Source organism: Numenius arquata, chromosome 2 (assembly GCF_964106895.1).
Source record: "Numenius arquata chromosome 2, bNumArq3.hap1.1, whole genome shotgun sequence".
Taxonomy (NCBI): domain Eukaryota; kingdom Metazoa; phylum Chordata; class Aves; order Charadriiformes; family Scolopacidae; genus Numenius; species Numenius arquata.
Window position 1 is genome coordinate 2627678 of NC_133577.1, and position 27991 is coordinate 2655668.

Below are 27991 nucleotides of genomic sequence, written 5' to 3' on the forward strand. Positions count from 1 at the left end.
AAAAAGGAAAATAAACTCTGGAGAGTTTGTGACTTGTCACTGCCATCTAGTGTTTATAAAATCAGTGTTGGTTCAGTGAAAAGTTTAAGTTTTGTTGAACAGAATTGAAACCTGTAAGCGTGTGAGAGCTCTTCTAGAAGACACTAAGAATGTGAATCACTTCAAGTGCAGGTCGAAACAAGTACTTCATGTACTAGTACATGCATTTAATATGGCTAAGGAAAATTATTATTAAAATGTTACCAGATTTACTCCTGTTTTAAGTTACATGTAGATCATGTGTGCGTGCTACTTATCTCTTAAAGTATCGATTTAGATACTACTTCTTTTAATAACAGTTCTCAACGAGCTTAACAGTAAATTCCATATAATTTTGTCATTATATATATATATAGTCGCTAACCTCTCTTCATAATATTAAGTACCACTCTGTAGTAACTTGGAATGAAGCAGAATCTTAGAGTGTTCAGCTGAGCTATCAAGAGATGAAAAAAGTGAATTAAGAATGGAAAACCAAATGCTTCTGAGTCGGCATCTTATTTAAATGGGATGCAGAGAGTAATAGAGACACCATCATCTTAAGTTCTACTCACCGTGAGGACAGAGAGCAACTCTTTTGAGGAACTGCTGCTACATCTGCCTTATTATTTCTGTGGATTTACAGCAGGGTGTATGAACCCATTTACCTTTATAGAATGGTAATAGTAATGCTGAGTGCATTGGTAGGAAGCAGTGGAATAGCACCTGAGTAGATAATAAATTGATACTAAAAAATCTTTGTGAGATTTGTGGTAGAATGATTAATAGCAATGTGAACAGTATTACATATATTTGACTTTCACATAGATATTTTGTTTCCTCTTGACAGAGCAGCTGATGCTCTTTCAGACAGCAAGGATTTTGTAGAAGATCTCCTGAAAGGAAAAACCGTGGAATTGTCCTTTCAAGGAATTGATCACTTCAAAAATCAAGTTGGATTCGTGAAGTTGGCAGAAAATGATCACAAAACTATACTTACGGAAATAGCAGGTACAACTTGTCCATCTAGTTTAAATGCTTTACGGACATTTTGCTGAGAATGGAGCACAAAGATAAGTTGGTGCAAATTAAGTCAATATTCATTTACCTCTAACAACTACAAAGGCTACATGATGAATTTCCTAGCATAGTTCAAAAGGATATTAATGAATTACAGACAGCACTGTTCTCTGATACGTTTTCATTTAGCATGCATAAAAATCATACTGCAGATGTAAAAAACATAATGCAGGTTAGTAGATGGATATAAAAACTCCATCCTACCTTGTTTTGGTCCAAGCCCTGTGTGGACCCCTTTTACCCTTTATACCCCTTTCAGTTTTTATATTCATACTTACCGACTTTAAGAACTGTATCTTTGGTGCATCTTACCTGACTTGCAGAATTCCATAGTTCTCTTTTAGGGCTACAGAGATGATGAGGGGACTAGAACATCTCTCTTACGAGGAGAGGCTGAGGGACTTGGGTCTTTTTAGTCTGGAGAAGAGAAGGCTGAGGGGGGATCTGATCAACACCTATAAATACTGAAAGGGTGGGTGTCAGGAGGATGGGGCCAGTCTTTTTCCAGTGGTGCCCAGGGATAGGACAAGAGGGAACGGGCACAAACTTGAACATGGGAAGTTCCATCTAAAGATGAGGAGGAACTTCTTTCCTGTGAGGGTGGCAGAGCCCTGGAAGAGGCTGCCCAGAGAGGTGGTGGAGTCTCCTTCTCTGGAGACATTCCAAACCCACCTGGACACGTTCCTGTGGGACCTGCTCTGGGTGGACCTGCTCTGGCAGGGGGGGGTGGACTAGATGATCTCCAGAGATTCCTTCCAACCCTGTATCATTCTGTGATTCTTCTTTGTGTTCATGCTGAATAGAGCTTTGAGAGACAGGGACATTCTTTCTTCTTCCGTGCTCTGGGGAGTCTCTAAATTTTGTGTTTCCTGTATGTCACACATAGCACTCTGAAATCTCAGTGAATTAACTGTAAATTACCGCTCCGACATGCAGAAGTGCATATACACACACACACATATATATGTACTTTATGCATATAGTTCCATTTCTGTATAAAATAAAAACTGGCCTTTCTCTGCACTCCCAGAGGACAAGCAGAATTCAGGAGAAGGACATGACTCATCTACCAGAGGAACGGGGTTGGGTTCCAAACTGCTTTAGCCTGAAATATTTTTTTGGAGCAGTTGTGGTGCCAGCCTGTGATTTGTTCAATGTTAATTACCTTGCTTTAGCAATTAGGAAGTTACTGAAAGATGTGGTAGGTACATGCTACGATTCATGTGTAACCACATGTGCACTTCAAGAGCGGAACTCTCAGTTCTGTTTTAAAAATGGAGCTCAGGCTGCTGCTTTTGCCAGTCCGATAAAATCCAGCCAAAGATACAGTAGGAATATATAAATTAAAAAAAGTGTAAGTATCACTGAGAAACAGCAGTTATTACCTACACCAAAACAACATTTTTATCTGGCCGTGAGTCCATACTTGAACTATGTTGTTTACAGATATTAAATAAAATTTCTCAGAGAACAGTACTGTCTGCAATTCACTGGTGTCCTTTGAAACTATCCAGGCAATTCCAACTATTCCTTGGAAAGACTCTTTTATTTAAAAGAGTTTTTCAGTATTGATGAATTATCTTTTGTACTCTGAGGAATGTGAGGTCACACAATTTTTTGATAGTGCAATAACCCGTATGGGACATTTTGCAGAGTGGCAGAGGCTGCTGCTGTCACGCCACTGAGAAAAAATTGAAAAAGTCTTCATTAATACAGTGCTTTCTTTAGCTATTCATTAGTTTAATTTCTGAAGTGCCTTTAGAAAATGTTTAGTATTTTTTAACTTTGATTTTAAGGAAAGGTTGAATAGAAGAGTGTGAGCTTCCAGCTTACCAAATTGCTTATGCTGTTATTGGGTAATGCTTTATTATTTTAAGCAGCGCTCAATAGAGAAGTATTTCTAATATTCAGTGTGGTAGAAATTAAACAGTACTTACAGTTCCAGGAAGGCTTCGGTTGTCAAATAATCCCATAATTATTTCCAAGATTGAAGAAGTATTTGGTAGATTCGGTCTTTTGGACTGTTTGCATCCTCATCCTTATTCTTGAATTTGTCTTTAGATTTCTTTCAAAGGTGAGAGAATATTGTATTATGCTGTTTTATAAACAGATAATTCATAAACCATGTTCCATTTCAGTTCCTTTTGTGAAAGGAGATGAATGGTTTCTGTTGGTGACAGTAACTTTTGGTTTTGAGAAGTTTCTAGTTAATAATTAAGAACTCCAAAATAATAAGTTGCTAGACATGGAGAGACAAATATCTTTTGATTACAAGAAATAAAGGAGTTCGTTATGAGTGATTTTCTGCACATCTGTATTGGGTTTGCGTGGCAAGGTTTTGATAGTGGGGGGGCTACAGGGGTGGCTTCTGTGAGAAGCTGCTGGAAGCTTCCCCCATGCCCGATAGAGCCAATGTCACACAGCTCCAAGACAGACCCACTGCTGGGGGTCATCAGCGATGATGGTAGCACCTCTGGGATAACATTTTTAAGAAGGGTGAAGAAAGAAAACCTGTGCAGCTGCAGCTGGAGAGAGGAGTGAGAATACTCTACAGACACCGAGCTCAGTGGATGCCTCAGGAGGTGCTCCAGCCGCTGGAGGAGATTCCCCTGCAGCCCGTGATGAAGACCATGGTGAGGAAGGCTGTCCCCCTGAAGCCCATGGAGGTCCATGGTGGAGCAGGTGTGCACCTGCAGCCCATGGAGGTCCATGGTGGAGCAGGTGTGCACCTGCAGCCCATGGAGGTCCATGGTGGAGCAGGTGTGCACCTGCAGCCCATGGAGGTCCACGATGGAGTGGATGTCCACCTGCAGGCCATGGAGGTCAATAGTGGAGCAGGCCCATGAAGGATCCCACACCGGAGCGGGTGGATGCCCAAAGGAGACTCTGACCCTGTGGGAAGCCTACGCTGGAGCAGGCTCCTGGCAGGACCTGTGGGCCCATGGAGAGAGGAGCCCATGCTGGAGCAGGTTTGCTGGCAGGACCTGTGACCACCCTGCGCTGGAGCAGTCTGTTCCTGAAGGACTGCACCCCATGGAAGGGACCAATGCTGGAGCAGTTCTTGAAGAGCTACAGCCCGTGGGAAGGACTCATGCTGGAGAAATTCATGGAGAACTGTCTCCGGTGGGAGGGACCCCACACTGGAGCCAGGGAAGAGTGTGAGAAGTCCTCTGCCTGAGGAAGAAGAAGCAGCAGAGACAACATGTGATGAACTGGCCACAACCCTTATTCCCCGTTAAAGGGGAGCGATGGAGCACCTTTGGTGGGTTCCCGGTGTCCAGCCGAGGCTGAACCCATCACATCTCAGACTAGTGAACCAGATTTTGATCAGAATTAGACAAGTAACACCTGAGATCAGATTTCAACCTTTGGTTTTCAGTTTAACGGCCCTTCCTGGGAGACAAACTCAGGGCAGTCAAATTTAGCAAACGAGCAAACCTGGGTTTTATATTAGGACTACAGCTGTATATTATTATTTTCACTTAACACCACTGTTTAGTAAAAATATTTCAGTGCTTATTTTTGCCAACCAAGTAGATAATTTCTTGGCCTTAGGCCTGTCGTTCAGTCTCCAGACTTATACAGTGACGTTTGCTTGTCTGGATTTACTTCTGAAACAGGGTAGGGAGCTGAACGTTAGCAATAGAAAATGGTAAAATGCCTGAAAATGTTTAATGGATGTGACTTCAGGATATGCCGTCTTAACATTTCTTAGTGACTGTCATAATTAACTTCTGAATTACTGCTGATTTCAGAGGATCTTTTTGTGCCTTCTTGGAAGTGCTAATATTATTTCCCATTTCATAATGATAATAATTCATAATTTTCCCCTTATTACCCAGTTCATAATGGGTAACCTATAATCCATGGAAGCACATTCAGTTTTTGTATTGATGCTTGTGCCAGAAAAACAGTTTTTAGGTCTGTAATTATGGAACACTGAAGATTATACAAGTGTGTTTTAAAAGTTAGCTTACTTATTAAATTAGTGGAAAGGCCAGGGATGAGTAGGAGGAAAAGGAAGGCACCAAGTAGTTTCTACTAAGTCTTCATTAGATTAAATTGCAAAGAATTTAATGTAATTAACCTGATAAAAATAGATAATTTCTTATTACACAGATGTCCTTCAGGGCAGTGCAACTTAGAGTGTGGAATAACATTAAACAAAAGAATCCATGTGAACTCTTCAGAACGGGTGAGATAAACAAGAGAGTCATTAGGATTCTCCCCCCTCAGCTAAGTGTGTCAGATGTACACACGCACAAGGCCAAGTGCCGGGTCCTGCCCTTGGGTCACACCAACCCCACGCAGCGCTACAGGCTCGGGGCAGAGTGGCTGGAGCTGCCTGGCAGAAAAGGACCTGGAGGTGTTGGTCGACTGTCGGCTGAACATGAGCCAGCGGTGTGCCCAGGTGGCCAAGAAGGCCAACACCGTCCTGGCTTGTATCAGGAACAGCGTGGTGAGTAGGACTCGGGAGGTGATCGTCCCCCTGGACTGGGCACTGGTGAGGCCCCACCTCGAGTGCTGTGTCCAGTTTTGGGCCCCTCACCACAAAAAAGACATTGAGGGGCTGGAGCGGGTCCAGAGAAGGGCAACGGAGCTGGTGAGGGGTCTGGAGCACAAGTCTTGTGAGGAGCAGCTGAGGGAGCTGGGGGTGTTCAGCCTGGAGAAAAGGAGGCTGAGGGGAGACCTTCTCGCTCTCTACAACTCCCTGAAAGGAGGGTGTAGCCAGGGGGGGTCGGTCTCTTCTCCCAAGGAACAGGTGATGGGACAAGAGGAAATGGCCTCAAGTTGCGTCAGGGGAGGTTCAGATTGGATATTAGGAAAAATTTTGACACGGAAAGGGTTATGAAGCCTTGGAATGGGCTGCCCAGGGCAGTGGTTGAGGCACCATCCCTGGAGGTATTTAAAAGCCGGGTTGACATAGCGCTTAGTGACATGGTTTAGTGATGGTTTTTATCAGAGTTGGGTTGATGGTTGGACTCGATGATCTTAAAGGTTCCTTCCAACCCAGACAATTCTGATTCTGTGATTCCTTTTCAGAGTTACACTGACAGAGTTAATTGCAACACAGTTTAGTTTTTATGCAGTTTTTACAAAACATTAGCAGCCAGTCAGTTAAAGGCCCAACCTCCTACTGAAGGTGTTGCATTTTGGGGAAAAGACGAGGTAGTACTTTCTAATACCTTCTAATGTAAAGAATCATATTAGCAGAAATGTGCCACTGAGTCTATTTTCTGTAAGACGTTTCATATATTAATTTAAAACAGGCTGTTTGTCAAAATTATGCCATTATTCCTGCTCCGTGGATAGGGCACACTATTTTAGAGGAACACCTGTGAGAGAAAACATTGGAAACTTTTCTGCTGGGCCGCTGTTGGTGGGATCTGTGTGGAGATTGCTCTCAGCTCTTCTACGTACTGCTGAGAGGTTATAGATGTTTGACAGCGATTAAATGTCACCAATTATTGTCACCAGTTTATTCTGGCTCTTAGTACAGGTAGGAGAAAACTGCAATTTTAAAACTGAAGCTGGCGGAAAGAAAAAGAAAATATAATATTGCCTGCAGGTAGTTAATTACTCTGGTGGTGTCCATGGAACAGTAAAGTCAGATCTATTCTGCAGCTGCTTTTGTTTTTTGGCAAGACCTTATTTTAGTTTCTTACAGAATTACTGTTTTGCTACTTCAGGATTATATTTGGTTTCTGTGATGCTCAAAGGTGAATTTTGACTTAATGTGTGAGTTTGTGTTCTACGTGGAAGCTGAAGGAGAAATATTGATAACACAAACAATATGAAGTTAAATCAGCTTCTCGTAAGAGCCCGTTTAGTTCCATAAATTATGGAAATATTGTTTGATACCAATAGTGTCTGAACGTGGCAGAGCATTATCGTGGTAAGTGCACGTCTGGTGATGAGAATGTCAATGTAAGGTTGAGACAAAAGGTCAGGAAAAGCTGAGCTAATTCGGGTTTTCTGTTGTGATTTGCTAGTGTTTTCCCAACAATCCATGAGAAGACATCAGCATCATACAGTTATCTACCAGGAATAGCATGAAACTGTTACGACAGAAATTTGAGGAGTATTTTAATCACTCTTTTTTTTAATCACTCACCAAGTCTTTTTAGAGATCCTGAGCTAAAAGCAACGTAGACACTTACAGGGGTTTTTAAAAAGCTCTTAATTTCTTGTGCTTCACTACACTACAGAGTATTTGAAGTACTAAGTGAATTTGGAAAAGGTAGTGAATTGTGTGGCTTCAATTTTCATTTTGATAATTATACTGTATTTGAAGCTGATAAAAGTGGATAGGTGAATCCTGGTTTTTACCTGCGGGATTTACAGATTTTGGGTTTATGGATGAATGATGCACGTTATAGTCTCACCATCAGAGGGAGCTTGTATATCATGAATGAAGAAGTTACTCTTCTGTTTATGCAGATAATTCATTTGCTTTTGGCCCCTTGTTTTTAAGAAATGTTGATTTGTTGACTTAAATATTTTAATACATTATATTATAATATTTTAATAGGACTGCACCAGACAGGTAGCACACCAAACTAGTCATTTCCTTTAACACCAGTTTTCTAAAAATGACATCTAATCTTACAAAATTGTTTTTCCTGACAGTCTGTACTAGAGAGGGAGAAATGGAAAGTGAGTTTTGCTGCCCACCTTCTTCCCCAGGTAAACTAAGGAACTGGCTGGATGGCTGCACTCAAAGGGTTGCAGTCAACGGCTCAATGTCCAAGTGGAAGCCAGTGACGAGTGGTGTTCCTCAGGGATCGGTACTGGAACCAGTGCTGTTCAACATCTTTGTTGGAGACATGGACCATGGGATAGAGTGCACCCTCAGCAAGTTTGCTGATGACAGCAAGGTGTGAGGCGTGGTCGACACACTGGAGGGAAGGGATGCCATCCAGAGGGATCTGGACAGGCTGGAGAGATGGGCTTGTGCAAACCTCATGAAGTTCAACCAGGCCAAGTGCTAGGTCCTGCACCTGGGACGTGGCAATCCCAGGCACAAATACGGGTTGGGCGGAGAATGGCTGGAGACCAGCCCTGAGGAAAAGGACTTGGGAGTGCTCATGGATGAGAAGCTCGTCATGAGCCAGCAACATACGCAGGCAGCCCAGAAAGCCAACCACATCCTGGGCTGCATCAAGAGAAGTGTGGCCAGCAGGGCCAGGGAGGTGATTCTGCCCCTTTACTCTGCTCTGGTGAGACCCCGCCTGGAGTACTGTGTCCAGCTCTGGAGTCCTCAGCACAGGAAGGACATGGACCTGTTGGAACGGGTCCAGTGGAGGGCCACAAAAATGCTCAGAGGGCTGGTGTCCATCTGCTGTGAGGACAGGCTGAGAGAATTGAGGTTGTTCAGCCTGGAGAAGAGAAGGCTCCGGAGAGACCTTAGAGCCCCTTCCAGTCCCTAAAGGGGGCTCCAGGAGAGATGAGCAGGGATTCTTCGTCAGGGACTCTTGATCATGACTCAACATTTTAGTTATAATTGTAAGTTATCTGTGCTTGGCTCGTCTTTAGCCTCAAGTGCAAAGTAAAAATAAATTCTATAAAGCGCCAGAATACTGTTTCTAAATTCCAAACCTTTTAATTGAGGGAACATGGTTTAGAGAGAAGCAGAAATTAATAGACTGGAAGAAAATGTACATGTGTAGCAGTTTTCCATATCTAATGAAATTCTGGAAAAGAAGGCGGCTATTTGTATTACAGAATATGGCTCAATGTGCAATTTTTCTATGAATCATTCTGTATTGATGTAGCTGTTGAATTTTTGAGCCTTTCCAGTATATAGCTGTTCTGGGTGAGTTTCGTATATCACATTTCAAATCTAATTATGGGGAAACAGTTGTCTAATGGATTCAGCTGCATCCGACGTAAAAACGTAAAAGAGGCAGATGACATTCAGTAATTTAGACATTATAAAAATAAGGTACAAAATGGTATTGCAGAGTACTTCAAATTGCATGAAAGACAGCCTGAAAGCTGTCCAAAAATTTGTTCCAGGAAGTCACTGAGCTTGTAAAAAATTGCCTTAAATTTTCTAGGGTGTACTTTGAAGCTGCAAACGTTTGTCAGTCTGAGCCGAGCGACGGAAAAAACAGCTCGTTTGATTTTCCTGTCTATCTAGTCATGTTGATGTCTGGGGAGAGATGGCAGATCCTCATTTATTAAGACCCACGGGCATTGTCTCTCTACGATTCTTGTGACCAGCGTCTAATTTCTTCCCGTCCAGGCAATCCCCATCATAAAGTTTAACCTTCGTGTATTTGCTTGGTCTTCAAATCCACTTTCATGCTGTCTCATGGAACTTTCCCTTGCCCACAGCATCTTTGCTTCCTTCCCCGTTTCTTTTAAAACCCTTCTTGTGGCCACTTCTTCCAAGAGCTGCATGGATATTAATAGCATTACGTTATCTTTTAACCTTCCTGTGCTCAGGAAAACATTTTCCTTTGATTCTTTTTCTTTCCCCTCCATCTATTCAGTTTTCTTTCTCATTATCTTTGAAGACGGAAACGTTGTGCTAATTGTGTTTGTAAGTCACCTCAACCAGTAAAATGTCACACTTTCCCTGGGGGTTCTCTGGAGTTCCAGCACGTGTGGCCAATCCTTTGAGCCTGTGATGTTTAATAAATTTGTGCCATGGCAAAGCTGTGGGAGAAGTCAGGTCTCCACGAGAACATGTGTGGACGCACACACACGCAAATCTATTAAATTTAAAGCTGCTGTCTCTCTCTGAAGTTATGCTTTCTTTTTTTTTTTTTTTTTTCATTATGGTTTTTCTTGATTAGAGATGCCAGGTGTGGAAAAAAGATGAATTTAGAAAGATAAATAGAACCAGAAATGAAGACACGCAGGTCGTGTGGTTGCTGTTCAGTTCTACCATCCCGCTGAAACACACATTTACAGGGATCAGAAAAAAGCCTTACAATCCCCAAGATTGAGGCAGAATATCCCAGGGTAGCGTAAACCTAGTTTAGATAATACTAATCCTGTTCTGGAACATCAAAGGCAAAGAGTGCCCCAAATGATGCAGTTCAGAGAACCAAACAAAGGAGCCAGAAAATGGCTTTGTTACAGATAATTTCAGTTTTAAATAAATGTAAGGTTTTATTAGCTTACTAACGTCAGGAAATCAGCAGGCGGTTGGATGCACGGAAATCCATGCACACCGTAACTAAAAGACTTAATTTGAACTTCCATATCTCGGTTTGAAGAAGCATCAAACGTTTATTTGTAGCCTCCTGTTTTGATGTGTTAATCGGTCGCTCGGCGGTGTTTGTGTGCGCGGCTGCCCAATAGCTGAGCGTTGGGAGATTCCGTCGGAATTTAGGCTTGTTTCCTGCAGCACAATTGAAAATAAATACAAGTAGATACTTGTCTATATGCAAGTAATACATCTGTACTTGTGTATAGAGACATATCTATGTATACATAGAATCATAGAATGGTTTGGGTTGGAAGGGACCTTGAAGATCATCCAGTTCCAACCCCCTGCCCTGGGCAGGGACACCTCCCACCAGACCAGGTTGCTCAAAGCCCCATCCAGCCTGGCCTTGAACCCCTCCAGGGATGGGGCAGCCACAGCTTCTCTGGGCAACCTGGGCCAGGGTCTCACCACCCTCACAGCAAAGAATTTCTTCCTGAGATCTCATCTAAATCTCCCCTCTTTCAATGTAAAACCGTGCCCCCTTGTCCTGTCGCTCCCCTCCCTGATCAAGAGTCCCTCCCTATCTCTCCTGGAGCCCCTTTAGGGACTGGAAGGAGCTCTAAGGTCTATAGATCTAAATAGTTGTGTATATTTAGAGCAGTTCTGCTTGTATATACATATATACATACATGGAGGCTTCCCAGGGAAGTGGTGGGGTCTCCATCCTTGGAGATGTCAGACCTATCCAGACATAGACCTGGGCAACCTGCTTTAGGTGGCCCAGCTTGAGCAAGAGGGTTTGACCAGATGGCCCTCAGAGGTCCCTTTCCACCTCAACCAGTCCCTTTCCATTCTGGTAGAGTATTTTCAGCATCTCTCAGCAATATGACCTCTCTTACCACTGTGTAAATGCCTCACAAGTTTTAATCCGGTTGTTCCTTTCAACATCCTGTGAGTTAGACCGAAAGGTTGGCTAATTCTTTTTTTGAAAAATGCATCAGCATCTTATAAGAGAGGAGCAAAGGATGAAAGAGAATTTTCAAGTTGGGCCTCTTTAAGAGATGGTGTTTGGGTCTTTGATTTCCTTGGCTTCTTTCAGAATCCCAACTTTAGTTGCATTGACTGTGGAGCCTAAGGTTAGAAATCAGAGCAGCAGAGAAGGAGAACTGAATTTTGATCTCCAGGTCCCAAGTGAATACTCTGAGCTGCTTCTAGAACTTTTCTGTTGCAAAGTAATGCATAAACTTGTAATATCTCTTAGTAAGTGTGATTTCACTTAAATAGTTAGTATGGAAAACAAAAAATGGTGAGAGTAAGGACTCTGGAATGACCTGTTACAGGAGTATGAGCTGGCAGAGTCTTGTGAACCAGCTTTACGTGCTTGGATTCCTCTCTCCTGGGCCTTTCCTATTTTTTTTTCAGCCATCTGTGCTGTTCGCTTCCCAGTGTAATGCGTTTTCTTCCAGGTGGGAGAATAAAGCACTGGCTCTTTCTGTTACAGCTGAACTATCAAGCCAAAAAGTAATACACTTAAATGCAAATATATCATTATGGTAAGGTTTGATTAAACTCATGAGATAGGATTGATTTTATTTTTTTCAGTTATTTTGATTTTTAGTTCCAGGATAGTACGAGTCAGGTAGACCTATAGCTACTGAAAAACTGGAAGTTGTATTTGCAAAGGGAAAAAAAAAAAGATTTTGCAGGTTTTCTGTTTTTCAGTAGTAGAAATATTTTACTTATTGGTATTATTTTCGCCACAGGTTGTATCAATTTTATCTAAACTTTTTTTCAAAATTAAACCAGAGGTTTTTTTCATGTACAGTATTTCAACTAAAAGAAATATGGAACGTAATTCAAAAGTTACACTGAATTTTATTTCTAAGAAATGAAACATTACATTGGGCAGATGAGTTGGGAAATGGTAAACTAGGTCAGGTTAGTAGAGTTGCTTTGGCCTGGGCTGTAGACAGATAAAAGTGTACATTAAAAACAGGAAATTGGCTTAGAAGGCAACAGTGAAGCTTAAAAAACCAAACAGAAGTCATCAACATAACTGATACGTTCTCCAATTCCACCAGGTAAATCCAGTGCCAGAATTTAGAGCTTTCAGTTTCAGATTTCCTTTGGTCTGAGTGGGAGGTTACCCAAAACCAGGTAATAGAACTCACCACGGAACAGTGGTTTTTGAAGATGGACAATTCTGTTATATACTCAGAGTTTTCCTGAAGTTTCCAAAACTTCCAGTGAGAGTAACTCCCGAACAGGTTGAATGTCAATTCCTATTTTGACAGCAAAACTGACAGCATGGGCAGCTTTCTCATTGCTGTTATTTTAGTAAAGCCAAATCTGTGACCTATATAAACTGCAAATATAAGGCTATTTTCTCATGAAATAATATGTGCCTTTGAAGTTAACTAGAAATCTCTCTGCCTTTTAGTACTCATGATCCTGGTTTTTCCACGTGGAGCGGCTGTGACTCGTATTACAGTTGAAGGCACATTTTTAAACATTCTATCATGTAATATCTTTGTACCTCTAAAATTTTTTCCCCCCTCAGAGACCATGAAGAAGATATTTCAAGAAAAGGGCATCTTGGCAGGAGAAGAAAGAGCTTTTAAACCACATCTGACCTTCATGAAATTGTCAAAATCAGCCCAGCTCCATAAGCAGGTGAGCTCCCATTTCTCGTAGCTCGGCAGCAATCTAGAAAGCTTAATTTAGAGACAAACAAAGGAGTTACTTCTGCTGCAGCATCGTACTTTCTACTTAAGAGGTAAGACTTGAAAATACTGAATTTTGTACTAAAAATGAGTACATCTAGGATATAAACAATAATTCTCTACTGTACTTTAAGTTCCTGCTCTTGGTATTCTCAGCACAGTAATATCACAGGCTGTTTTCTTTTGTGAAACTGTGCAAGACCAAAGGATGAAAGTCCTTGTTCAAAATTGCAGAATTATTATTAGGGTGTAGATTATATGCAGGATAATTTTGGTTTATTCTTGTATAGGAGAAAATAAGCAAATAAACAGTGGCATTTCTATCTGGATTATGCATAATATGCGTACTGTCGGTTCCCTCTATCGAATGTGCTTTGGTGAACTTCAGAGTAGTGATAAAACGCTTTTTCTATATTCTCTCTGGCACGTAGTTATTTATTGCCTATTTATTAGCTTTTTTGACAAAATACATGAAAGTAGGTTATAACTGTGATGCTAATTATATAGAAGCAATACTAGCATATCTAGTTTTTTATTTCATACTAATTTAACAGTAATATTGTATTATTTAAGATAAGGTATATCTCCATAATTTTATTTTGCTGATATAGTGTAGAATTTTTTAAGTGGTACTTTAACATTGACCAGGAAAATAATTTTTAGGGAAAAAAATATTTTAAAGTAAGAAGTAAAGTACATAATATAAATATTTTAAATGTTTTTTTCCTTAACAGTAAGGATTAAAGAAAAATACTTTAAAATTTCATTAGAAATAACTAAAAAACACTGAAGGTGCACATTTTAATTAGGTAGTGTTGTGAAATCAGTTGGGAGAAGGCAGTGAGATTTGAGATACATCAGGAAACTTCAAGGGCACGTACACTTGCTCTGAAACAGAAATAAGGGCTTGTCCACAGGTGGTATATTATAGCTATTAAATATAGTGATATATTATATATAGTGGTGTATTACAGCTATTAAATATGGTGGTGTATTATATACAGTGGTATATTATAGCTATTACATTTGTAAGCTCACATAAGCTTTGGCTTCTATTAACAGTTGTTTTTAAAACATTTTAAAAATCCACAGCTCTTCTAGAATATCAGCTGTTCAGTAATTTAACTCTTTGGTTAAAACACCCGAGACAGTCAGGGTGGGGGTTTTGCTGTTCTGGTTTTTGGTTGGTTTTGTTTACATCTCTCTACCTTGCATGAGCCTTTAGCCAGGACGCAGCCTTTCTGTGCTCTGATACTCATTGCTGCTGACACAACCAGGTCAGTGTCATCACAAATCATCTTCCTCCGTAATGCTGGATAATGCATATCATATTCTGAAGATACACTCTATAGCAAAATATTATATATTAAAGATCCGTATTTTTTTTTCCTCTGTCAACCCACTGTCAGGCATAAGCGTCAGTTACTCTCATTTTTTTATTTCGTTGTTTCCGTGCATTTAGTGAGATAGTTTCATGCATTTACTGAAAGCGATAAATAAAAACATGAAACATAAAAGGAATAACTATTTTGTAGTACCTTTTAATATAATGTCTAGTTGGATTTTCAGATCATACAACAGTACGAAAAACAAAAAAGGGGGAGAGGAAGATGATTACATGAGAAACCATATAAAAGAGCAAATACGACTAAAATAGTTGAGTGTAGTTCACAGCTATAGCTTTTATAACTATATTAGTATTTTTTAACCTGTTTCCTTATTTTAAGCTATACTCTGCTACGCCACTCTCCTCATAATGACATCTAAATTCCACACAAGTTATCTTTTGGGAAAAAAAAATAAATCTGTTTTTCAGACCTTAATATAGCTACAGGCATTTTTGAAATGTTTATCTTCTAACTTTGCCAAATTGTTGCTGATATTTACAAAGCAAAGAATTAGAGAATTCAAACTTAATAAAGATGTCAAGAAATCAGCTTTCCACTTTGAAGGCACAGCATTAAGCTAAAAATGGTAAATGCAAAAAATTTGGAAACAGACATTAATAAAGGATTGAAATGTGAGATAAAATGGGTTAGAAAAAAGCTGTCCGGGTTATTGTACCTCCTTCAGCTTCTCAGGTTAAAGAACTTATTTACCTACTCAGAAGTGGTAGCAACTTACTCTTCAGGCTTAGTTGGCCAATTCTGAGATCAAACGTGGCACTGAACACATCCCCAAAACCAGGAGGTACAGATGCCTCTGGGCGTCCTCGTGGAAGGAGATAAAGGGTATAATTTCCTTGCACGTGTTTAGCTATTTCCACAGTTGTTTGGATGATAAGATTCTTGGGCTATGATTGTCTTCTATACAAAGAACCTAAGGAAACCCAACAAGAGAAGCAACTGGAGCTGTGCACTTGGAGATAACGTTTCTATTCCTGCTTCCCCCACCCTCACTAGCCTGCTGTATTGCCAGAGGTCAGTCACAACCCTTTTGGTTTCCATTTATCCAGGCTGCTGTTGATTTCAGGGTGCGTTGGGAGCCACGCTGGATAAATGCTGTATGATGTTTGGTGATTCCGGAACTGCAAATACTGGGAAATGGATTTCATACACAGAAGATGACTGGCAGCTAAATTGCTCTGCTGGCATCTGCTATCGGTAGCCTAGACAGTGGTTGACAAGAAAAAATGCCAAAAATATAATTTACGGGTATTTAATATATTATATTCTTCTGTAAAGTATATCTTTAGATTGCTGTATGTATAATTAGTAAAAGAGAATATATTAGTGAGAAAAATCCATTTGTATTTACACCACTGGCAAGTGTTATACAAGGCCTGAATCACTGTTGCCATTCAACTTCAATGGTCACATCCTCAAGACGCTAGATGTTATTTTGCAGACAGTATTGTTATGATTTCACTGGAAACAGCAGTAACTGCGTGATTCCATAATTTATTCTTGTATATTTTTTAATGTAAGTTATGTGAAACTTGTGTCACTATCCTAGTTTCATATAGGGATAACATAAGGTACTTATTTTCCAATAATAATAATTCCTCCATCATAAAGGATGATAATCTGCACTGAATCGAACCCAAGGTGCTGGCTCCAAAATCAAATCTTTTTGATGTGCGCTCACATTCCCCTTTTTGCTCTCTTCAGCTAGACGTGCCAGTTAAGATATTAAATACTGATAATTATGAAGGTAATTACTTTTTTTTCTCATGTGATTTTTCTCTCAATGTATGTGATGTTAATATTTTTGACTCCTTGAAATCAAATATAGCTAAGAGAAATGTAGTAAATGTAGTAAGATGTCTCTTATTAGCCATACTGTAAGCAGTTACAGCAGATTTTGGGAGTCAGACAGTAAGCAATCTAATGTCCCTTCTGTCTTATTTAGAGAAGGAATCTCAGGCACGTATTGCAGGAACATTTATTACTTCTATAGTACTTACAGGTCGTGTCTCCTGTGTCATTAATTTGTTAATGAATTTTTGTTGCATCTGCATACATCAAATACTGTGTTCAGTAAAGATCCTCTGCATGACAAGAGAAGTGAAAGGGAATCCTTGCCTTCTGGTATTATTCCTTTAAGGTTAAGTTTTACTCAATACTCAAAAATAGAATATAAGATGTGAATTTCTGTCTATACTAAACTATCTCCAGTATAGTTTTCAGTTTTCTAGATTTGTAATTTTGCTTTTATTTATATCCATATGGCATAAATCCATAGTTGTTCCATATAGGGCCACCTGAGAAGAGAGTGATTCTCAGTGATCTCTGGCATTTTGGGTGGAAATGCTGGTACAAGAAAAGGCACAGAGCTCATTAAATCCCTCTCTATTTCCATTTACCAGCCTCTACGTCAGTGGTTTGTATTGTGACAACTCTTACTTGCTGGTATGGGAGTCTCAGACACATACTTATTTGGAATCTTTGATGCTGATCCTAAAGTAGCTGAAATGATCACTGTGGCACAATCCAAACCAATAAACACTTTGCTTTTCCAGTCTTATGAGACCAGCTGAAATGTTTTATGATTTTTCTACAGTATTTTTTTAATTGGAAGATTAAACGGGGCCAGAAAATGTACAAGCTGGGTGACCCAACAGCTGGAAGAGGTTCTTGAATTCTCTTCTTTCAGTCTTCCTGCTTTCATATCGTATTGCAGAGATATGTAACTACAGTACTTGCTTTAAACAAGAAGAAGAAGAAAGGACATGCACTATAGACAGTTTGTTACAAGCTAAATGGAGTGTGATCGTTCTCTAAATGACCAAACTCTCCTGTTGAACACGGCAGATAGGACGTAATCCGTGCTTTTACACTCCCCCCCGTTACAGGACTGAGGCTGCAGAAGGCAGCACCTCTTTGCGCATGAACTCTTCCAAGTCCACTTGGGGATCATCAAGGTCTAGGCGAAGAAACTTTTCCACGACAGACTTGCATTTTTCCATCCGATCTCCTTTTGAAGGGTGGTCGATGCATTTGATAGCTTTTCCGTTGCGAATCAGTTCTGAGACTTCCACTCCTCGTTCAATGATTTTGGCTGGCATTCCTGCTAACGCGGCGATGTTGGCAGCGTGACTAACAGTGGACACGCCCTGTTTGATCTGATAGAAAAATATCAACTCCTCTCCATCTTGGTGGGTCTCCATGGTCAGATACTCCAGAAGCGGTGTGTCAGGCAGGAGTTCGAGCTGCATTAAACTGTGAAAATTAGTGGAGACAAAGACCTGTGGACACTGGGTGCCTTGACTGATCCAGTACCTCAGGACAGCAGCGAGAAGGGCCAGGCCATCCAGCGTGTTGGTCCCCTTCCCAAACTCATCAATAAGTACTAAAGACCTCTCTGTGGCATTGTTAACTGCCTTGGCAACCTGGTTAAGATCAATCATGAAAGTGGAGAGCCCTACAGAAACTGATTCCCTGCTGTGGATTCTTGTGTAAATCCCATCGATTACTCCAATCTCTGCCTCTGCGGCGGGGACATAACTGCCGATTAGAGCCATGAATACTACAAGACCTACTTGCTTTAAGTAGACGCTCTTTCCAGATGAGTTAGGCCCTGTGATGATTTTTATTCGTCTGGTAGCCTCCCCACTGTTCACAGGATTGGCCACAAAAGTCTTTGCGCACAGTTCCATGAGCGGATGTCTTCCATCCTTGATGTGGAAGCCATGGCAGTGAGTAAAGCGTGGCCGGCAGTAGGCATTCTCCCGGGCCATCACTGCCAAAGCCAGTAGGACATCTAGGTGTGCAGTGTACTCAATCACACTGTTCAGCACTTCAGACTTCTCCAAGATCTTTGTCTGCAACTGGTGCATAATAAGCGTTTCCTGGTCTCTGATCTCGCAGTGCAAGTCACCCAGCAGGCTGTCTAGCTCCTTAGTCCGAGCACTTCTGTAGTGCAGTTTGTCTTCCGACAAGAACATGAAGTCCAAGCCTTCGATTTCGAAGTCACTCTTATCCACCATGCTTGGTAGCCGTGGAATGGAGAGAAGGAACCCAATCAAAGGAATGTAGATCACGCAACAGGAGGGAATGTGATTCTCCAAAGTCTCCAGTTCTTTTCGTGCCACTTCTGTAAGGAAGTCTGACAGTCCCATCAGCTTTCGTTTCTTCTCGTCGATGGTGGGGTCCACATTGGGTCTGACAGTGAAGCGGTTTTCTGAGATGCTGCCTTCAAAGTCCACCACTTTGCTGATTAGACTGGCAATGTAGTGCAGATCATCAGTGAAGACCCGTGAAATGGTCTGAAAGAGTTCAATGGTGTTGGGCAGAGAACGGCACGTGTCTCTGAGGCACACTGCACTGTACACTGTCTTATAGAGTGCTTGCCAGTCACTAACTTTGGTGTGGGAAAGAGTCATTCTTTTTAGAATAAGAGGCACATTTTTAATATTCTTGAGGCAGCCTTGAAGAGTGAGGACTGTTTCGTGGTTCTGAGCCAGCAGGAAGAAGTGGATAACATCGAGCCGTTTGTTCAGCTCTGTCACGTTCCGAGTGGGTCGTGTGAGCCACAGCCTCAGCAGTTTTTCTCCCCATTTGCACCTGCAACGGTTTAAAATTCCATATAAACTGAATCCTTCTTTTAATCCACTCGACAGCTTGTACACAGAAGGATGGATATCACTTTTAAATATCTGCAGGACACAATAAGTGTCCTGGTCCATGTGCACAATATCTGACAGTACAAACTTTTTAAAGGCCAAAATAGGAACTGCAACGGTGCTTTCTTCAAGCTCAACTCCAATCCTTCTCCTGTCTAGAAACTTAAGGAGTCCCCCTAGGGCTCGTATCACAAGTGGGCTCTCAAAAGGGATGATTGAGGACAAGTAGAGAATTTTCTCTGTTGCAGTCATATGAGATGGGATAAATGGAAATTGCCTAGATAGGATCCGTTGCTTGCTGACTTCTAGGCCAAAATCTATGTTAGGAAACAGGACAATTTCTGGTTTTTGTATTTCTTTGTCACCATCAGAAGCTGTTAGGTTGGTCAGGAATTTGGCAATATTCTGGTCCTGTTTTGCGCTGGTCACTATGCATTGAGGATTAACTTCCCCAATCACTTTTTGCAGTAGCTTGAGGTCTTCATTATCAGGTATGTCAGGCATGAAGTAGACTGAGCAGTCTTCTGTATCGTAATAAGTAATTGCAAGCTGCCCTGCATACCACAGAACAGACATGTGTGTCTCAGAGCAGTCTTGGTCCTCTTGTTCGGGCCCGAGTGGTGGTGGCAAGGCACAACTCGTGGCTGAAGTGGAACTCATTCTGTTGGAGAAAGATATTTTTGTTCACAACTCCTCCAAAAAGTTTTGAGATGTAACTGTAATTGACAACAGCAGGTTAATACTCTTCTGACCCTGGAGAAACTAAGATGCTACCACGGATTAAAGATACATGTTAACTATTCAACTGAAAAGATGCAGCCAGTAACTACAGCCGCCATCTTGCTTCCAAGCAAGGTGTAACTGAGCTAACAACCAGCAATATCAGAATAGTCTTACAGTTTTTCTTTGTGTCCTTTATTTTAGTAATATGGGCCCAAATGCCCGTAAATACAGTGATGTGCATGGACGTGTATATAGACATACAAAATCATCCTCCCCTCAGAGGTACGGGACACCTACGTGCACTGACCACAGCTCCTCACAACATGGCAGCCACAGAAGCTGGTCATCGTTTTGGGGTCCTATCCCCAATATTTATGCAGCACTGTCACACAGTTTCTATACAAATACATAAAGTACTGCTGCAGGGATCAACCATACCAAACGGTTTTCCCTACAGGGTCCTCAGTCCCTGTGAGCAGCCCGCTTCTAACCCTCTCCCACTTCTTCCCCCTCTACTCACCTTCCTCACTACAGACGGGCAGCTCGTCTCAACTGCTGCCTCTCCTTCCAGCCCAAAAGTTATATCTTGACTGCTTTTCCCTCCCTCTCCGGGCCGCTGCTTGGTGCTCCCTGCTCTCAGGCCTCCCCGCCACCGCCGGGTCCTGTCAGGATGGCGCCACGCCTCCACAGCCAGGCCACGGCCGCCATCTTGCTGCTGCTCCCCTGCTGTTAACCACTGCTTGCCCCCGACTGCCGGGGGCCCACCGCAGCCCTCTCCTGGCATGGAATGGACCCTTAACTTCCCTTGTGACCTCCTAGTTGAATGGGGGCACCCCTCTCCTCAGGGGTCGAGCTCTTCCCTCCAACCCCTGCCCTGTCCCCGGCCTCCTCAGAGCCCTGCGCTGAGGGGGAGGATGGAAGAAGCCCCCTGAGCAGCCCAGCCCACTGGCTGGCAAGGGATGCTGAGCATCAGACGCCACGTAGCATCTCCATGACCTGCCTCTGCACCGCCGGCCAGTGCTCCAGGGGCAGCCACGTCCGTCTCTTCCCGCTGCCCGGCTCCCCGCTGCTCGCCTCTTTCACCGTGGCTTCTGCAGTTCACTTAACGAGCTTCTTCGAGGAACCGTAAATGAATCTTCATATGCAGCCCCCACCTCTGGAGAGCTGGGAGATGGGCATTTTGGCTGTGGGGTCTGGTACATGGCACCTGAAGCTGCTTGTGGGAGGGCGTCAGGCACCTCGCTTTGCTGCCGTGTTAAGGCCTATCCTTGAGCCTTCCTCCCCCTGGTCCCACAAAGGAGGCACATACAGCAAGTTAATAGCCATAACAGGGCTGCCAAATGCTGTCTTCTTGGTTCCCTGCTGGGCTTGCAGGAGCTCCACGTGCAATGCCTCTGCAGTCCCATGTTACACCACCATGTCCCTTGACAGGCATCCATTCCTCACGGTGCTTCCCCAGGAGGCGCGTGTCTTCTTCCTCCCCTTCCAGCACCAAATGCTTCAGAACGGCCTCTCAAGTACTCTGCTTTTCACCCTCCCCCAGTTATAGAATATCTCTATAATCAGCATCTGTAATTTTTCCATGTGGGAACAACTCTTTCATCTCCGCTGTCCAGACCCTTTCAATTAAGAAACGAACCATGACCTTCCCATGCACCTGTGTTGTTTCATCCTTTCACGTCTAATTGCAACCATTGCAAACAGCGCTCCAGAAATAGCTCCATGTTATTAAAAATATCATACAGTTTTCCTGTGGCTGCTTTTCCAAATATCTTTCACTAGTGCATCACAAGCCTAACTCAGTCCCTGAGCATTCAGCCTTTGATTCACACCTTACAAATCTGTTTTTGACAAGCAACATCCCATTCTCTTGTAAATGCTATTTTTTTATAGGAGCGTGAAATAGTGATTTTGATTTTTTAACTCATTTTGTTCCGCGAGTACTCAAGGCTTCACATTTTGACAGGTGCTCTCCTGGCTGAAAAGGTCTTTCTTTTTATTACTGATTGATGTCTAAATGTATTTCAAAGAACTGTCAGCCAAAAAGCAAAGAATGATGATTTAATTTCAAAATAACCTTAGTACATAAGGACTAATCTAGCCATAGAATACCAAATTTTAAATGACAGTGAGGCTGAAATAAATGCAGACTTCCAAGGAGGTCGTGTTCCCGAAATGAAAAGCATCCACCACTAGGTGTCATCGTTTCAGAGATTAAGGAAATTGAAAGACGGTTTTGACCTTCACTAAAGTAGATTTTAGAGATCTAAAAGTCAGGCTGAGAGAGTTGGGAGTGTTCATCTTGGAGAAGAGAAGGCTCCAGGGAGACCTTAGAGCCCCTTCCAGTCCCTAAAGGGGCTCCAGTAAAACTGGGGAGGGACTCTAGATCAGGGAGAGGAGCCATAGGACGAGGGGGGAAGGGTTTTAAACTGAAAGAGGGGAGATTTAGATTTGAGATTAGGAAGAAATTCTTTGCTGTGAGGGTGGTGAGAGCCTGGCCCAGGTTGCCCAGAGAAGCTGTGGCTGCCCCATCCCTGGAGGGGTTCAAGGCCAGGCTGGATGGGGCTTTGAGCAACCTGGTCTGGTGGGAGGTGTCCCTGCCCAGGGCAGGGGGTTGGAACTGGACGATCTTTTAGGTCACTTCCAACGTGAACTAATCTGTAATTCTATGAAACGTGCATGTGCTTGTGAACCTGGGGAGAGTCATGTCACTAGTGACCTTCTATCTCTGCCAGGGGCTGTTTCTACTCATGCCTCATGTCAGTCCTATGTGCTGTTGAAGGCCATGGCAGTGGCAGCTTCTGTAGCTGGCCCACGTCCATGTCCTCTGAGCATGTGTGTGTATCTCCAGGGGGTGAAATATGAATTCCTTAAAAGCAGCAGGAATATCCACCAGAGACCCTGGGTCCCCAAGGGGGCACTGGGCTGGGCTCCAGCAGCTGGGCAGTAGGTAGGCCTGGGCTGGAGCTGCTGGAGCTGACAATGGTCGCTCCTAACATCCCTTAGCATATAGTAACAATTTTTAAAAGGCAAACAACATTTTTTTGAGGTGGATTGAAGGAGAAAATATTGATTTTCTACAGAGATCATCTATTTATTGAAAATACAATGGAATGAGGAACTCTATACTCATAAAATAACAGCTGAAATGAAGTTGTCTAAAAACAGCCACATAGAATATTTATTAAGTTCCACTTCATATATGCTAAACTACATAATGATAGTGATATTGTATGTAAGTTTTTAGATTTGCTGAGATCAAAAGCCTAGTGCTTGTTAAATACAACCACATTTTCCTGTTCAGTGATTTTAAAGACCCGGAAAACTGTCCTTGACAAGCATTTGAGATTCTTCCTTGGAGTAGCAGGCCCAGCAGTGACAGCAAGAATAATTTCCAGTTACATCTTCAGTGAAGACTGCAGCAAACCATTGGAAGTTAAAGCATTTGTAGCATTGTGTATGTCCATTTGGTTCCGGCAGGACTGAAGAGGGAGGGGTAGAAAGGAGGTGTAATGACACTTTTATTTCCTTATTTAAGTTCTCCAGCAGACAGTGCTTGAATAAAGCAGAAGATTTGACACATTATTGTTTCAGTCTTCTTTTTGCATCTTGAAGTCGTTTTACATCCTAACTGTACTTCTGGTTAAAAGGAAAACCCTAGGAATTAAATATGAAAATTCATCCTTCCAGTAGAATGCCTAATTGAATTTTATGTTGCTATTTAAAGGTGAAAAAAATTGACTCAAGCCTGTATGAAGACTTTAAAAGCCATTATTTTGGAGATGAAATCCTGCACCGCCTAGATCTTTGCTCCATGTTGAAAAAAAAGCAACCGAATGGTTACTACTTCTGTGAGTCTTCTATTGTTTTTGGTGAGTACGTCTTCATTTTCCTCTTATCTCAATTTTGTCTATAAGGTACGTGCCTGAAAAGCCATTTTTTCTGAAGCTTGTGTTAGGTGATTCTTGTAATAATATTGGTGGAGTCTGACAGAAGCCTGTCCTTCAGTCCTGGCTCTCCAGGAACACGGTGCGGTCTGTCTTGCTGTCAACTGAAGGTTATGTTCAACTGTCCATCCCCGGAATCCAGTTCCATTTCTTACCCTAAAATGAGTGTCTAAAAGTGAGCTGTATCGCTCTGCAGAACTGATCATCTCTCTGTTGACGATAAAGACAGCCTGTGTGATTGAGTTAGATTAGATGTGGTAATTATAGATGATTAAAGCTGAGTGAAATGGCTCTGGTTTGGCAGAGATGTGACCTCACTTAGACTATATTCATATACAGAGAGAATTTCGGTGGTACAACAGATTTCATGATAACTGTTCAGAATACCATCGAGACTTTAAACATTGTACAGACACCTTGCCTAAGTCATTACAATGCTAGAAATCACAGTTGTGTCCTCCTGCTTTGTCTGAACAGAACTTCACATCCCTATGATTCTAGGCTTGTCTTCTTGTTCCTGCCACAAGTCTTGTGTAGCTGGAACTTCAGGTGATAAACGTGGAAGTCTGTAGACTGAGAGACTACGAGATAATGGCTTGTACAATAACCCTCTCTGTGATGGTCAGTTCCCAGTAGCTGATAGTAGATCTTGGGGGTGCTATTAGTCAAGTTAAGAAGGCCAATGGCATCCTGGAGTGCATCAGGAAGAGTGTGGCCAGCAGGTGGAGGGAGGTCATCCTCCCCCTCTGCTCTGCCCTGGGGAGGCCCCATCTGGCCCCATCTGGAGCACTGTGTCCAGTTCTGGGCTCCCCGGTTCAAGAAGGACAGGGAACTGCTGGAGAGGGCACAGCAGAGGGCTACAAAGATGAAGAGGGGACTAGAACATCGCTCTGATGACGAAAGGCTGAGGGACTTGGGTCTTTTTAGTCTGGAGAAGAGAAGACTGAGGGAGGATCTGATCAACGCCTATAAATACTCAAAGGGTGGGTGTCAGGAGGATGGGGCCAGTCTTTTTCCAGTGGTGCCCAGGGACAGGACAAGAGGGAACGGGCACAAACTTGAATGTAGGAAGTTCCATCTAAACATGAGGAGGAACTTCTTTCCTGTGAGGGTGGCAGAGCCCTGGAAGAGGCTGCCCAGAGAGGTGGTGGAGCCTCCATCTCTGGAGACATTCCAAACCCGCCTGGACACGTTCCTTTGCAACCTGCTCTAGGTGGACCTGCTCTGGGTGTTGGACTAGATGATCTCCAGAGGTCCCTTCCAACCCCATATTATTCTGTGATTCTGTGAAGAACACGAATTAAAACACTCTAAGTGGAATAATTAGAGAACGTTGAGGATTTTTTCTTCAGTACAGTCACCTCTTTAAATGTAGGAATGTATTGCATGAGGTGTTGGGAATATCTTTAAAAATACCATCCTGCACCTGCAGATCTTTAAGAAACAGGTGACATGGGAAGATGGTCAAGTAGTAATAATGCAAAATACAAATTCTTTTATATTTATATATATTTATATTTTATATTAATTGCTTTTTTCACCTGTCCTAATTTGGCTGATTCTTTATATATGCCATGTTAGAGGTGTCAAAACACAGGTTTGTAGCAGGGAACGGGCCATGTTTTTTGGAGGTCAGTTTATACTTGTTTTTCTTTGTACTGGTACATCTTGGGTTTTATGGGTTTGGGATTATTTATTTTTTTTTGCTGTAGACATGTCAAAGGTTGAATGTAGTGGTGTTAGAAGACATGGGACACTGAAATTCGTACTAAAAGTTCATGTGAAGACTTAACTTCATCTTTTTTCTTTAGAAATAGGAATTTAGCAATAGAGCAAAATTCTATTTGATGTGGTGTCAGTGAGCAATAGCTCCATCTCAACAAGAATATGGACTGTCTCGGTAAATCTTAATAAATCAAAATCTTAACTTTGATCTACTTAAGGGAAAGAGAACATCTGTTCCTGTGCGGATCTTCTAATAATAGGAAAGAAATATGAAAAGTCTTTTCCAAGGAGCCTTAACAACAAAATGCTGACTTAAAGATTATGATGAATTTGTTCTCGTATACCTTGCGACATTTTCTGGATTTCTGGTAATGAGCAGAAGCATTTTTTTAAACAAGTGAGTAGAAATCATCCCAACAAGCAAATTATTCAGTGGATCGAATGTTTCCCACTCCAAAGCCTTAGTAATGCAAATATTCATAACCAAGGAATGATCATATTCTCAGAAAGAACCAGCAAAACATGAAACAGCAGGGAAATCTTCCAAGCCTGTTGCCATCCCAACTGTCTGAATAGAAACATCTTCACTGGAATCTTTTCTTGTGTGGACACTTTTAAAGGAAATCCCTGTCTTCATCCTTAAGTAATAAGGAATCTCAAAAAGAATAAACTTCGGTTTGTTGCGAAGATACATCCTTAAGGACTGAGAAATCCTGAAAAGATGAAAACTTCTGTTTGTTATGAAGTTACCTTGTCAAGGACTAATAAATCTCGAGAAGGTGGAGATTTTATGAAGGTACCGTGTCTATCCCCAGTTTCTGCAAAATCTTTAAAGATACGATGAGCATAAAATAAAAGGAAAACTTCTGATCCAGGCACCTCTTCTAGTTGAACTAATTTTGATGGAAAGGTCCAACTTTCAAAGGCTTATAATAGATGGAAATACATGTGAATAATGCATTATACTCAATTTTTCCTAAGCGTATACTGTTTTTTTCATCATCCTAAAAACCGTACCTGGTTAATAGGCAGGTTATACCTGGTGCCTCATCTGCTGTTTTTCAGCTACTTTTCAAGATCTGGATTGTTTCATTCTTAATGCTGTAAAACTAACACTATGTTGGAGACAAAGAGTGTTCATGAACAGTTAGTTCTACTTCTAAATTCCTGCTGTTTGGACTAGTTTTACATAAATACTGCTATTAAAAGTTAGTGCTGGTTCCAGGACTCTGTAGGGCTTTGGTAACAACTTGGTTTCTGCCTTGTGGTAACTTGGAACTGCTGGTGAAAGCGCTCAGTGGTCTTGGGGACTGTTTTGAGGACTTAAGATTAAATACTTCTACAATACTTTAAAAATGCCAGGCACTTTGCAAATGCTAATGGCTGTTAAATGTTTTTGTTTGTGCTTAGGGCCACCTTTATTAGCCTGGAGAAGAGAAGGCTCTGGGGAGACTTTATAGCAGCCTTCCAATATCTGAAGGGAGCCTACAGGAGAGCTGGAGAGGGACTCTTTGTCAGGGAGTGGAGCCATAGGATGAGGGGTAATGGTTTTAAACTGAAAGAGGGGAGATTTAGATGAGATATTAGGAAGAAATTCTTTGCTGTGAGGGTGGTGAGACCCTGGCCCAGGTTGCCCAGAGAAGCTGTGGCTGCCCCATCCCTGGAGGGGTTCAAGGCCAGGCTGGATGGGGCTTTGAGCAACCTGGTCTGGTGGGAGGTGTCCCTGCCCAGGGCAGGGGGTTGGAACTGGATAATCTTTAAGCTCTCTTCCAACCCAAACCATTCTATGATTCTATTTAGCTTAGCTAGGCTTTTACAAAACAAATCAAAAGCAGAATGGGAAAAAAGGTCTAGGAGGTCTGCTTAAATCAGTGACAACACTACTGCAAAATCCACATCAGTCAAAATTAGTGAGATATATTTCTACTTATCTATCTATCTACCTATCTATCTAAATATTTTATCATATTTATTACCTTGTCTTATGCATAGTGTCGTAGTTACGTTTATATGTGTGTATATAACTATATATCCAGCATCTTCTGTACATGTTTGTACAGAAGATATTTATGTGCATCCACATACTTAAAGAAAGTTAAATTAGAGGTTTATTTAACATGGTATAAAATATTTTCATTTGGGTGAAATTGAGGCTCCACTATTCACAAATATACTTCAGAATATTTTGGAATTAAACATTTCTCACATTGGAAACAGTAGTGGTAACCAAGTAAATGCTCTTTTGATTGTCCAGATTCTACACCCTCCAAACTTAGACATATTGTGTGTTGGTTTCTTTTACTCTCCTTACTCACATGACAGTGAATCACTTCTTCTAAAATAATGAATCATTCTTTGATTTTACCTGTTATCTGTCCTTCTTTCTTATTTTTCTATAATTTCAAAACACTCCTAGGTCTGTTTCTTTCACTCCTTAATTTTCCTTTACTTGATAGTCTATTTGTCCGCCCCCTTCTACCTTCTCCACTATTCAGTTGTGAGTAACCACTCTTGAGATTCTTGTGTATCTCTGTCACTCTTCCTAAAT

General features: G+C 41.8%; 2 protein-coding genes across 2 annotated transcripts in view; one reads left to right on the forward strand and one right to left on the reverse strand.

Moving 5' to 3' along the window:
* The window catches only part of AKAP7 (A-kinase anchoring protein 7), an 84310-nt gene that overhangs the window by 13627 nt on the left and 42692 nt on the right, over positions 1 to 27991 (forward strand). The window contains exons 5-7 of the mRNA XM_074166984.1: positions 869 to 1029; positions 12822 to 12934; positions 23499 to 23643. Coding sequence (XP_074023085.1) covers positions 869 to 1029; positions 12822 to 12934; positions 23499 to 23643 — 419 coding nt within the window. The remainder of the gene's footprint in view (positions 1 to 868; positions 1030 to 12821; positions 12935 to 23498; positions 23644 to 27991) is intronic.
* Positions 17273 to 19708, reverse strand: MSH5 (mutS homolog 5). The gene has a single exon (XM_074169100.1). It carries the CDS (start codon positions 19706 to 19708, stop codon positions 17273 to 17275), a length of 2436 nt encoding a protein of 811 aa, XP_074025201.1.

Coding starts and splice junctions, on each gene's coding strand:
- MSH5 (XM_074169100.1), bottom strand. CDS start 19,708: ATGAGTTCCACTTCAGCCACGAGTTGTGCCTTGCCACCACCACTCGGG.